Source organism: Dermochelys coriacea, chromosome 11 (assembly GCF_009764565.3).
Source record: "Dermochelys coriacea isolate rDerCor1 chromosome 11, rDerCor1.pri.v4, whole genome shotgun sequence".
Lineage (NCBI taxonomy): Eukaryota > Metazoa > Chordata > Testudines > Dermochelyidae > Dermochelys > Dermochelys coriacea.
In genome coordinates this window covers 52,398,642-52,410,139 of record NC_050078.2, presented here as the reverse complement: position 1 = coordinate 52,410,139, position 11,498 = coordinate 52,398,642, and the positions used below count along the sequence as shown (strand labels likewise).

Sequence of the window (11,498 nt, the reverse complement as noted above, 5' to 3'; positions counted from 1 at the left end):
ACGCGTAACAGGTTTTCAGTACTGGGAATGATAGTCCAAAAAGCTGATCACAGGTAGTTTTAACTTTAAGTTTCTAAGTAAAAAAATACTTTAGTGCAGCAGGTAGCATTTCTTAGTACTAAATTGTAAACTCTCTGGGTGAACTCCTGCAATTTTGCTTGAGGAAAGATTACTCAGTCCTTTTTCTGGCAAAACTCTGTTATGACTTTGCTTCCCTGTTAGTAAAGTTGGGAGGAAAGGATAAGAATAGTGAAGTGGAAAATGAGGAGTTTTATTAAGATATTTATATGTGTCTCTGTAAGGAAAAGACCAACAACAATATAAAAGCTTACAAAGATGGTTAACCTTCAACACTACAAATGTGTTAATGTGATGAAAGAAGCTTACAATTCTGCATCTTTGACTTTTACAGAGTGAGGAGAGAATGACCTCAGAAATAGTATGCCAATCCTAATCTCTGACAGGAGACATTTACAATTGTTTTTAATCCTTAATGGAAGTCAGTAAACCTGTCTTGCAGATTTAGAAGTGAAAATACATTAGCACCATCACATTAGTCTTTTACACTTCCCTAATTTTAGTGGTCTTGACCAGCAATGACAGGAAAGTATAGAAGCACTCTTGAAAACAGAATACCATAATTTTATTGTTGGATTGTAACATTAGGGTGTTCAAACTATTCAGTAAAGAAAAATACAATTGTATTCCTAATAATTCCTTTGAATTAACCAATGGTTCCAATGTATTTTGATTTGGCTGTTTGGTTTTTTTTGCTGTAACTCATCAAACTCATCCCAGTTTCTGTCCAGTTGAGGTAGTTGAAACGGGGAAGTCTTTCTAGCTTTACGGACTGCGTCTTAGGGTAAACTTTGATGCTGGGAGCAATCAGTGCTGTGTAAATTGGCTTTCATTCAACTAATAGAAGACAGTATTGTTTTGTTGAGTGTTGAAATTTTATTATAGCACCACGGAGACATGTTTTGAAGATGGAATTTGGTTAAAAAAAAAGCAAAAAGCATTTTTATTGTACTTTGTGTAATTAAAAACAATTAACCCTTTGTCAAATTACCTTTTTTTCCTCCAGAAAATTTGTAAATAAATAACTGGGATACAGTTGAGCACCTGTACCAGTTGACAAGGTTAAACAAAAGGAGAGTGTGGATTTGCTTGCTGGGGTTTTAGAAAAAGCAGTATCCTTGATTTTATAAGAAACAGACTGGGCCAATGTCCACACCAAATTCCTGATCAGGACCACCAATATCCATGGGAGCAATATCCACCACAGGCAACCTCATTGTCTTCCGTGTGTTCTGTATTCAAAGACTGTTTTACCCCATTCTCCAGTGTGTTTCTGCAAAAATTGAGGAGAAAATCAGTTTAGAGAAATCCAGTATAGTTCTACAGGGGGTTATTTTACTTAATTTCACACCAATTTTTCCTCACACTGATGTTCCATCCCATGCACCATTCAAAGTACTGCATGTTCCCTAATCGTTATCTTCCTGGAAAGGCATATGTTAGAAGAGCTCTTAATTAGTGTTCAAAGCCTGGGCTAGTAGGGGGCAAGCATCAGATGGTTACAGATCCCTGAACAGATCTCTGGCACATGCTCTAGGCTACACAGACACCATGTGTTTTTTTGCATGCATGGTCCAGCCTAGCACTGAGAAATGCTTCCCCCTCATTGTGCAATGAGCACAAATGTGCTAGTGAGCACAGAAAAGGGAAACAGGAAAAAAATAAGATGCACTTTGCATTTGTCTCGTGCATGCAAAAAAACAGCAGCAAGAGGTTGCAGTGTAAGCCAGGCTCATACTACTTTAAGTTGCACTTTCTGTGATGTGCATGTGTATCTTTTGTGCCATTGAGACCTCAGATCACTGCAGCAGTGACCAGCAATTACGTAAGCTGTTGTGCATTAGTTTCTGCTGTCTAAACAGACTGCTGTTATTCACATCAACTGGCATTTTTGATCATAACTGCCATTCATCACTTGCTGTTACAACAGCCTTAGAGTAGCTGCCTGCATGTTGCTATTAGATGGTTCCCTGCCTGTTCCTGGTACCTGCCAGCGCTGAGCATACTGCCAAAGAGTAGGGGGAGTTCTCTCAATTGTGGCTTTATCCTGGATGATGTCAGTCCTGCCTCAAGTGAACCCATCAATGAGTAGACTTCATGGCATCAGTACCCTCCAGCTATATTTGGTCATGGAACAGTGCTACCTGGAAACATAGGCCAAAGCACCTACCTCAAAGGGAGATGAAATTGTCTATAGGCCACCTCTGTCTTAGTGCATATCTTTTTCTCCCATGTGAATTTTTGCATGGTTGGGACAATCTAGCCCTTCATATTCAATTCTTAGTTCAACAAACAACTCCATTTTGGATTGAATAGCATTAGGTTTGGGTGGGATCAGAATTTCAGCCCCATGACTTGGATGAAAGGAGAAAGAAAATGGGGCCTCTAAAAGAAGACCTTTGTAAAGCACAGTTTCGAATAACATCTTACTCCACAAACAGAGCTGTTGACTTCAAAGCTGTTTTTAGCATGTAGCCTGTAGCAAGGGCCAGTGCAGACGGCACGGTCCCGGGAAGTGGTATAATGCCTGCCACTGCCTGTTCCTTGGTTGTGCTGGCAAAGGGTATGATATACCTGCAAGTGGCCAACCACGTGAACTAGCTCAGTTGGCTCCACCTAAACCTGTGCAACCAGCACAGATTCCACCTATTCCTTGTATGACCTCAGTCAAGCTTTTGGAGTGCATTGTCTGAGATATCTGAGCATCTCAGCTGCAACTGTGAGTGAGTCTTTGCTCTTTCCTGTATCCCTGCATGGCTAGGATCCCATCTAGCCCTATATGTGTGCTATCTTACAAAAATTTTGTTGTACCTTACAGTACAGCCATCTTCCAGAACGGCATATGTGAATTTGCTGTTTCCTTCAGCCTTGAACTCGCTCTCTGTGGAACTCATCAGTTTCAGAGCTTTCTTACATTTCCACTGGCCTGATCCATGTAAGCAATGCTGTTCTTGCAGTGATAAGTGATATTCTGAGAGGCACGGCTATGAGAGCAATCTAAGGAATGCCATCTGCACATCTGAAACGTCTTCTGGAAGCTCTGGATCTCCATAGCTGAACTGTGGTACAACACACAAAACAATCTTTTTTTTTTAACTGCTGATATATTTACTAGATTAAATTAATTCCATGGTATTACTTATCTGTGATGTGAATGAAATATAAGAAATTGCTGTCTAGGCTAATTAATTGAAAAGATCTAATATTCTACCTGGAAGCCACCATTCATAGACTCTCCAAACAGATGTGTTTCTTTTCAGCTCCTGAACTGGTCCACCAGTTTTTTACGTGGCACGCTGCTGGGATAGCATTGAGCATGTCTCACCAGTTTTCCATATTACAGTATGCTTTTATAGCATCCATCTTGCAACCTTGGTTAGGATCAATCCAGTACTCTCCTAGAGGGACATAAAATAGCAGAAATCAGGGAGAGAAATTTGAGTATTTACCCACATGTTCTAAAGCTTATGTCTGTCTCAAATTCTTGCATTGAGTAAGAGGTATGGGAAGTTTTGACTGAGACAAGCCAGGAGAAGAATTAAGATGGCACTAAGAGACCATGTATGATCTCATTCAAATGCTCTAAGATGACTTGTCAGAGGAATTCTAGCTTTCTTTAAATTGCGTTACATATGGCCCGCAGCCAGCAAAGGAGTTAAGCAGATATTTAACTTTAAACATCTGATAAGTCTTATTGAAGCCAATGGAGCTACTTAAAAATCACACTTATACAAAGTTTCAGAGTAGCAGCTGTGTTAGTCTGTATCTGCAAAAAGAACAGGAGTACTTGTGGCACCTTAGAGACTAACAAATTTATTAGAACGTAAGTTTTCGTACAGCCCACTTCATTGGATGCATAGAATGAAACATATAGTAAGAAGACAGAGAAGGTGTACTTATGCTCTAATAAATTTGTTAGTCTCTAAGGTACCACAAATACTCCTGTTCTTTTTACTTATACTAAGTACTTTGTTCTATCAGGGCACGAATCATATGGGGGCAAACTTGTTATTGGCCTAAGACTCCACCGACGACAGTGGGGTTACACTCTTTATATACTGATGATGAATTTGATTTTAAAGTCAGCATTCAAATGTCAGTAGTTTCATTCTCCACAAGTTTGTATTTAAGTTATTATAATGGAAGATATATTTTACCATACTTTATACTCTTGGAATGGTATGCTGTAAGTCGATGACAACAATTATTTTTCAGCAGATTTCTGCATTTTGAAGAATGCTTATTTTGTGTGTTGGATTTTCATGGGAAAACAGATCATGATAAAGATTACAGCATCTCTAAAACTTTTGATTAAGTATAATCTTTTTGTAATTAGATTTATGTTACTGCTTTTACACCATTGTTACTTATTTGGTTCTCTATGGACAATAAATTAGAAAATAAAGTTTTGATTCAATTTGATAAACCTATTACAAAACAACTTTTCAGATATAAAGAGAAGCATTGCATGCAGGGTTCATATTTTGGTGTAAAACACCCATGTTATATTATCAGGAAAGTATTAATAATAAATCTATTTCAATGAGGCTTTTCCACTTTCCCCCCTCCCATCCCCAAAATTCAATTAAAGTGTAGTTCTACTAAAAAAAAAAAAAAAGAAAATTCTGACACCTGTAGAGGTGCAACAAAGTTTCATGGGTGAAACCAAGGGTATAATCTGAAAAAAATATGGTTTCACAGTTCTCACTCAGGGCCTGGTTTGCCCTGCTCTGACTTTGGGTCTGAGCAAATTCCACTGAAACCAGTAGGAATCTTTCCAGTGAATCACTTTGTGCTTTGGATCAGGCCCTCAATTACTAATGATGATGTACAAGAAGAGAAACCAAAATGGACTTTCAGATTTCAGCTTTACTTGTGGTGCTGGCAGTAGAAAACAGTCTTTTATTGACATATGAGAAGCCCAGCCATGGACAATGCAATTGGTCCATATTGTGTTTTCAGAGTACAGTCATACTGCAAACAGACAATTCAAGATCCAGGTGTATTACCAATATTGCAAACAAAGATCTAACATACCGCTGTTGAGTTCAGGATGGCAGAATTTCAGGTCTCTGCAGTTACGAGCTGGGTTCTTCCGGGAGCCGTCAGGGCTAACGATGTTTTCAATTTGGTTGTTAATTGACTTCATTGAAGATAAGATGTCATTCATATTGACCTTGTTTTCAGATGGCTGGTCTCCATAGTAGTATGATGATGGTCCTTTTTTCACCAGTTAAACCACCAATGCCATCACCTCCCCACAGCATGGACCAGGAGCCCAGGAGGTCCAGGGGGACCCGCGGGACCTGGGTGGCCAGGTGAACCCTAGGAAATAAAGAACATAATGCTGAGTAAGGATTGCAGGCTCAGACCCAAGTCCATACAAGTATTATATGGACCATAAATATAAAGCTAAAGACAATGCTAGTTACAGAAAAACCTTTATTGCTTTGTTTTCACTCAGCTCTACTGTTAGCCATTCTGGGACCAGTTTAGCCCATCCTCTTCCTAATTCAATGTCAAATTGTGGGCCATCTTCTTAAAGTTGAGTTGTAGAGATGAAGAAGATGCTGGGAGGCCCTTGTACTCATGCATGCAGAGCAGCCACTATATGGCTAAGGAACAAAGGCAATGAACTAAACTGAGATTGTTAGCCTCCCCAGATGGGGAAAGTGGGCTGTAGTCCTGCCTCTACTTCACATTAGCCTGCAGAGTTGTCAAGGCTTTAAAGAGAAGAGGAGATCAAGCCCCCTGGTGCTCAGAACCCAGCCCTAAGTGGGTAGATACATTCTAAATTAGCTGTTATTCCAGAGTGCACAGTGTTAGAAAGGTTCATCTTTTTAATGATCGATCAATCAATAAAAAGGAGTTGTCGTTTAATGAAAGTTGTGCTTGCTGTCCACTTACCGCAGACCCACTTTCACCTCGATTACCACGAGGGCCTGGAGGACCTATGGGACCTGGATAAACCACTCGTACCATCCTTTCCGGGAGGACCAGCTGGGCCAGGGGACCCTAGAACAAGACAACATGGTTAAATGTAAAAGATCATGTGTGTTATTTATGAATTATTTCAAATGTTAAAAAGTAATTTAAAGCATTTCATTCTTATGAATTATCATGTGCTTCCTGGTTCTTTAGCTCTTGCCATTTGACAGTTGCCATATTTTTAGTTCAAAACATTTGTTCTAACACAGTTGGATTTGCTTAATCAGGAAATGTTACTTACTCTCGCTCCCATAGCTCCTGGACTTCCATTTGCACCTTGTGGACCCAGAGGACCCTGTTAAGAGAAGATGGGTCATAAATATTCTCTAACTTACTGGATTGCAGCAGGAATCTCTGTGATGTTTCTTGTGTAATCATTTTAATAGATAACTTTAAAGTTTTTTTTATGTAAAGCAAATAATGAAAAAAGATTTTTCAAGCTCAGCTCATGACAAATAAAACCTGGTCATTCTCTATAACAGAAAAGTATAAGGTCACATCCAGTGCCAATGGGAGTCTTCCCATTGACTTCCGTGGGCTCTGGCTAAAGCCCTAATTCTATTGGAATACACAAAATGTCAACTGCAGTGCTGACTATGGTATTTGCAGGATTTCTTTTAAGGATTATGCAAAAATCAATTATTTTAATAAATTAAGAGTAAATGACCATTACTTATTGATGAATTGCCAAGGAATAAATAGGGCTAATAGCTTCCTATTGAAAAATGTAAGTTAACGGAACTCTGTCAAGATTTTACTCTGTCCATGAGAGTAGTGAGCCGCAGATCAGATGCCACAGTATGGTAAATTTTGGTTAATGGCTTTTTAATCATGGCCTCTACTCATTTAGATTTTACATGCAATGCCATTACAGTTGTGGCATTGCTATGACATTACATAAACCCATTCGTTTTTAGAGAATTGCATGGGATTTGGTCTGTAGATCTCTTTAGAGTCAATGGAAACTGTACAGGTTAAAATTCCTTTAAATACAAATCTTTTTCATGCAGAATTATAGACTGATGTGAAGACAATATATATACCTAGGGTTTGGATTATTTGTTGCTCTGTGCCTGGTATAGTCATTATATAGTCATATAACCAAAATGAGTGCAGCAGTGCAGGTTAAACACTAGAGTTCTGATCTGATACCATTTTCACCACTCACTTTGCCTGGTGTAAATGACTACCACAAGTTGCAGGGCAACAAAAAATCCAGTCTTCAGACTCTAAGCGTAGTATATTTCCAAAGCCAATTAAGGATTGGATATCCAGTTGCAATAATTTCTAGCCAAAACTGGGCAGCCAAATCCCACAGGCATCTTTGAAAATCTCAAGAGAAAACACTAGATTCTGACAAGTCACAGACCATAAATGTGAATATTATTTACCCTAAACAAAGCCAGAAGCCTCATTCAAAGTGGTTTTCTCAAACCCCGTTTTGTGTCTTAGGAACCTAATGAATCCATGAGATCTTTATTATCCTTGTCCCCCCTTGGTGTAACATCAGGATCAAGACTACTAATTGCCTTTACTATTTAAATACACAGATGCTTTAGTAAATTACAATAACACTGAATTCTTTTTTCTCTGTTACCTGCTATTGACTCACTGTACTGAAAGAAGAATTATAGCCTTAGTATAAAATTCAACATAATACTTACAGGGGGACCAGGGGAACATGGGTTAACAGGAAATCCTCTATGACCCTTAATGCCATTGCTGCCACGCTCACCAGTTTCACCTTTGTCACCACGAGGGCCCTTGGGTACCCTTTAAAATAGATTAATAAAAATGGATATAAAAATAAGTAGGAGAAATTGTCACAACCAGAAAATGGCAGAGCTGATAGTCCAAGTGCTTTAAGGGGGACTTACTGGAGCACCACGAGCACAGCAGGACCGGCAGGGCCAACGGGACCAGAAGGACCCTAGGGACAAAAAGGAATGAGAGATATTCATGATCAAATGCAACTGCCATTACTCTTTCTCTAGAGACAGTACGTGCAAATACTAGAGCTGGTCAGAAACTAGGGAAGAAAATCCATAAACCTAGTAATTGAGCTTAGCTTTCTGTTGATAAGTTCTTATATGATTTGGTAACTAAGACTCCAAAATCTACTTGATAGCCGCTCCACTTAAACAATCCCTTTGATACATTAGACCAGGCCTCATGTTGCAAGTGAATTTGGCTCCTGTTGGGAGGCACTTGGTGTCCTATAGGATTAGACCCACATTTGGTGAGAGGTTAGAGTTTTCCAAAGTGCACAACTCCCTCAGCTATTATAATATTAACTAGTATTGTTCAGGCATAGCATAGTTTGTAAAGAGAGACCGTCTGGTTGGCTTATAGACTATGTGGCATCAAAAAGTACTATATGGGTTTGAGCTTAAACTGTGCATAGCTATTTATGATTTAGGTAGGTCTACACTTACAGCAGCATGTAGAGTACACTGCATGCCCAGGTATAAACAGGAAGTGTAGACAGAGAGGGCACTCCTAAGTGAATAGAGTGCCCTGGACCCCTGATGCCTGGGGTATATTCCTTATAAGGCTCTCTATTTGTTCAAGCAGTGCCTCTCTGTGTCTACACTGATATTTTTAGCAGTGTAGTATCTGCTGCTGGAACCCTTTCCCCACCACAGTGAAAGACTTTCCCTGCTGCCTCTCCCCAGCCAGAGCCTTTCACTGCTGCAGACAGACAGACAGACACACACAGTTTGACTCGTCCATACTCCTGTGCTCTCTGTTAGTGTATATAAACAGATGTGCAGCTGGTAAAACAATACAAATTGGACAGTAGGTGCTTTCTGTGGTGTTTGCACTTACCGGATGTCCTCTTTCACCTGTTTTTCCAGCTGGACAACATTCCCTGGGGGCCCAGGATGACCAGAGGCACCAGGTAAACCTGGACCACCATTTTCACCACGATCGCCCTGCAGAGACATTCACAACAGCCAGCATCAGAAACACATCTATTTATTACAACATAGTGCATATGTAACCAACACCTCACTGATGCCGTAGAGATAGCAGGTGCAGTACAGATCAGTACCTAGATACCTCAGGGATTGGCAATTTATACATGCCATAGATACTTAATGCCTCCTACCTTGGGTCCTGGGGATCCATCACGACCAGGCAAGCCATCTGATCCAGGGTTACCCTGAAAAACATGGAGAGGTAAACGTTTAATATCCGCAGCATTATGGCATAGCCAACATGTTTTAGACTTAATCAGGATAATGCTCCTCAAAAGAAGAGAGACAGAAATTATTTAAAGACAGCCCTCACAGAAGGGACCAGGTTGTAGGCAGCCCTTCTGCAGGTTTTCAGGAAGACAGCATGCCAGGAGATTCATATTGCCCCCTTGTGTAGCCCTTATAAGGGATCTGTCATAGCTGTAGCCCTGCACTTGTAACAGTGAAGGGAATGTTCCTTGGTGACACCAGTTAGGATAGGACCATGGACTACAGAGAGGGTAGGCTGGACTAGGGGGAACTGGCTGCATCCTTTTAAATGAGGAATGGTGTTGACCCAGATCCCCTGTGCACCAGGTTGTTCAGGGAGGGATCCTAATCCACTGTAGTTTCCCCCTTAGACAGGCCTGTGTATAATCACAGTCTAGCATGAAAATCTGAAATATCTGCTTACATCTCTGCCAGATTCTCCAGCTGAGCCACTTAGACCAGGAGGACCTTGTAGACCTGGAGCTCCACGTTCTCCTGGGTTACCATTGCTGCCTGGTTTACCATCTTCACCCTGCATAGAAAAATGAAATGGGTTCATTACATATTGATTTTTTGTAATGTCATTAAATTATTCAGTTCTTGGTATCTCTCTCTCTCTCTCTCTCTCTCTCTCTCTCTCTCTCTCCCTTCCCCTCCCAGTCAATGTGCAGCATCCTGTGCAAAAACACTGACAGGAAAGAGTGGGTTAACTTCAGTAGAGCTACAATGGTGAAATCCAGTGCCATTCCACTGATTACTATGGAATAAATAAGAACAGAATCTGGCCCAACAGATGTGGGATGAACAGCTTCTGTGAGGGTTTGAAAGTGATGTTCTGTTTGTCTTATATTTTTTGAGCAAGGTACATAATGAAAATTTAGCAAATGAATAGCTGGTAATGAGTGACATTAACACTGAAGAACTACTCATGAATTGCATGGGCCTTTCCATTGAATAATGAGTTAAAGAGAACAGAGAAGTGTGGTACAACTGGAGACATGATGTGTCAGAATTTGATGCATTTTATGAAGATTTACTAGTGAATTATTCTGTTTTTCAGTTGTATGAGGATGTTCATATACTTTAAGATAATCCTCAGAACAATCCAAGACTATTAGTAGTAGAGATCAAAGACAACCAATTCAAGTACCACTCAATACAGGGATAGTTTAGTCTAGATAGTACTTTATAGTTCGTGCCATTTTCTAACTACTGAAGCAAACCAGAAGTCCCTACTCAATTTTCACTAGCTTTGCCATCAGTCGGAATTTGCCTAAGTACAAACTAAGTAAGGACTTCAGGATTTGGCCTATTATCAAGAAAGTTTGTCACATTCATTACATGTGGAATTCAGGATTGTCATTAAACCTGTGTCTAATTCTGGGGGCCACTCATTAGGAGAGATGTGGACAAATTGGTGAGAGTCCAGAAAAGAGTCACAAAAATAATAAAAGGTTTAGAAAACTTGACCTGTGAAGAAAGGTTTAAAAACCTGGAATCTTTAGTTTTGAAAAAGAAGACTGAAGGGCGACCTGACAGCAGTCTTCAAATATGTTAAGGGCTGTTATAAAGAAGACTGTGATCAATGTTCCTCTATGTCCAGTGGAGGTAGGACAAAAAGCAATGGGCTTAATCTGCAGCAAGGGATATGTAGGTTAGATATGAGGAAAAACTTTCTAACTATAAGGGTAGTTAAGCTCTGAAATAGGCTTCCAAGGATTATTGTGGAATCCCCATCACTGGAGGTTTTTAAAGAATGAATTAGATAAACACTTGTCAGGGATAGTCTAGTTTCACTTGGTCCTGCCTTAGAACAGGGGGTTGGAGTTGAAACATCTCAAGGTCTTCCAGCTCTACATTTCTGTGATTCTATGAAAGGCTGAAACTCTATTAGATATCTACTGCATAATGTCAGCTGCATTATCTTTGAGGGTAAATTATGTCTATAAACCTCCATTTACCTTTGAGCCAGGTATGCCAGGAGCACCTGGTCTGCCAGCAAGGCCTGGTGGTCCCACAATACCACGTTGACCAACTATACCTGAGGGGCCTGGACTACCTGGTGGACCCTGTCAACAATATTTCAAATAAATAAGTGTTAGGTAATCAGTTAAAACATGACTTTGAATCATTATCTTCTTTTGATGACATACTTATTAAATTCCTATTCACAGGTTTAATGAACACTGCTAAATAATTTAC

At 39.9% G+C, this 11,498-nt stretch overlaps 1 protein-coding gene across 1 annotated transcript in view; it reads right to left on the bottom strand.

Moving 5' to 3' along the window:
- Positions 1–621: 621 nt before the first annotated feature.
- COL3A1 (collagen type III alpha 1 chain) overlaps positions 622–11,498 on the bottom strand; it is a 67,436-nt gene continuing 56,559 nt past the window's right edge. Inside the window, 19 exon segments of the mRNA XM_038421736.2 lie at positions 622–1,307; positions 1,310–1,351; positions 2,895–2,992; positions 2,995–3,064; positions 3,066–3,137; positions 3,290–3,321; positions 3,324–3,476; positions 5,116–5,355; positions 5,358–5,403; positions 5,986–6,045; positions 6,047–6,093; positions 6,304–6,361; positions 7,731–7,839; positions 7,944–7,996; positions 8,896–8,930; positions 8,933–9,002; positions 9,179–9,232; positions 9,721–9,828; positions 11,258–11,365. Coding sequence (XP_038277664.1) covers positions 1,203–1,307; positions 1,310–1,351; positions 2,895–2,992; positions 2,995–3,064; positions 3,066–3,137; positions 3,290–3,321; positions 3,324–3,476; positions 5,116–5,355; positions 5,358–5,403; positions 5,986–6,045; positions 6,047–6,093; positions 6,304–6,361; positions 7,731–7,839; positions 7,944–7,996; positions 8,896–8,930; positions 8,933–9,002; positions 9,179–9,232; positions 9,721–9,828; positions 11,258–11,365 — 1,560 coding nt within the window. The 3' untranslated portion in view covers positions 622–1,202.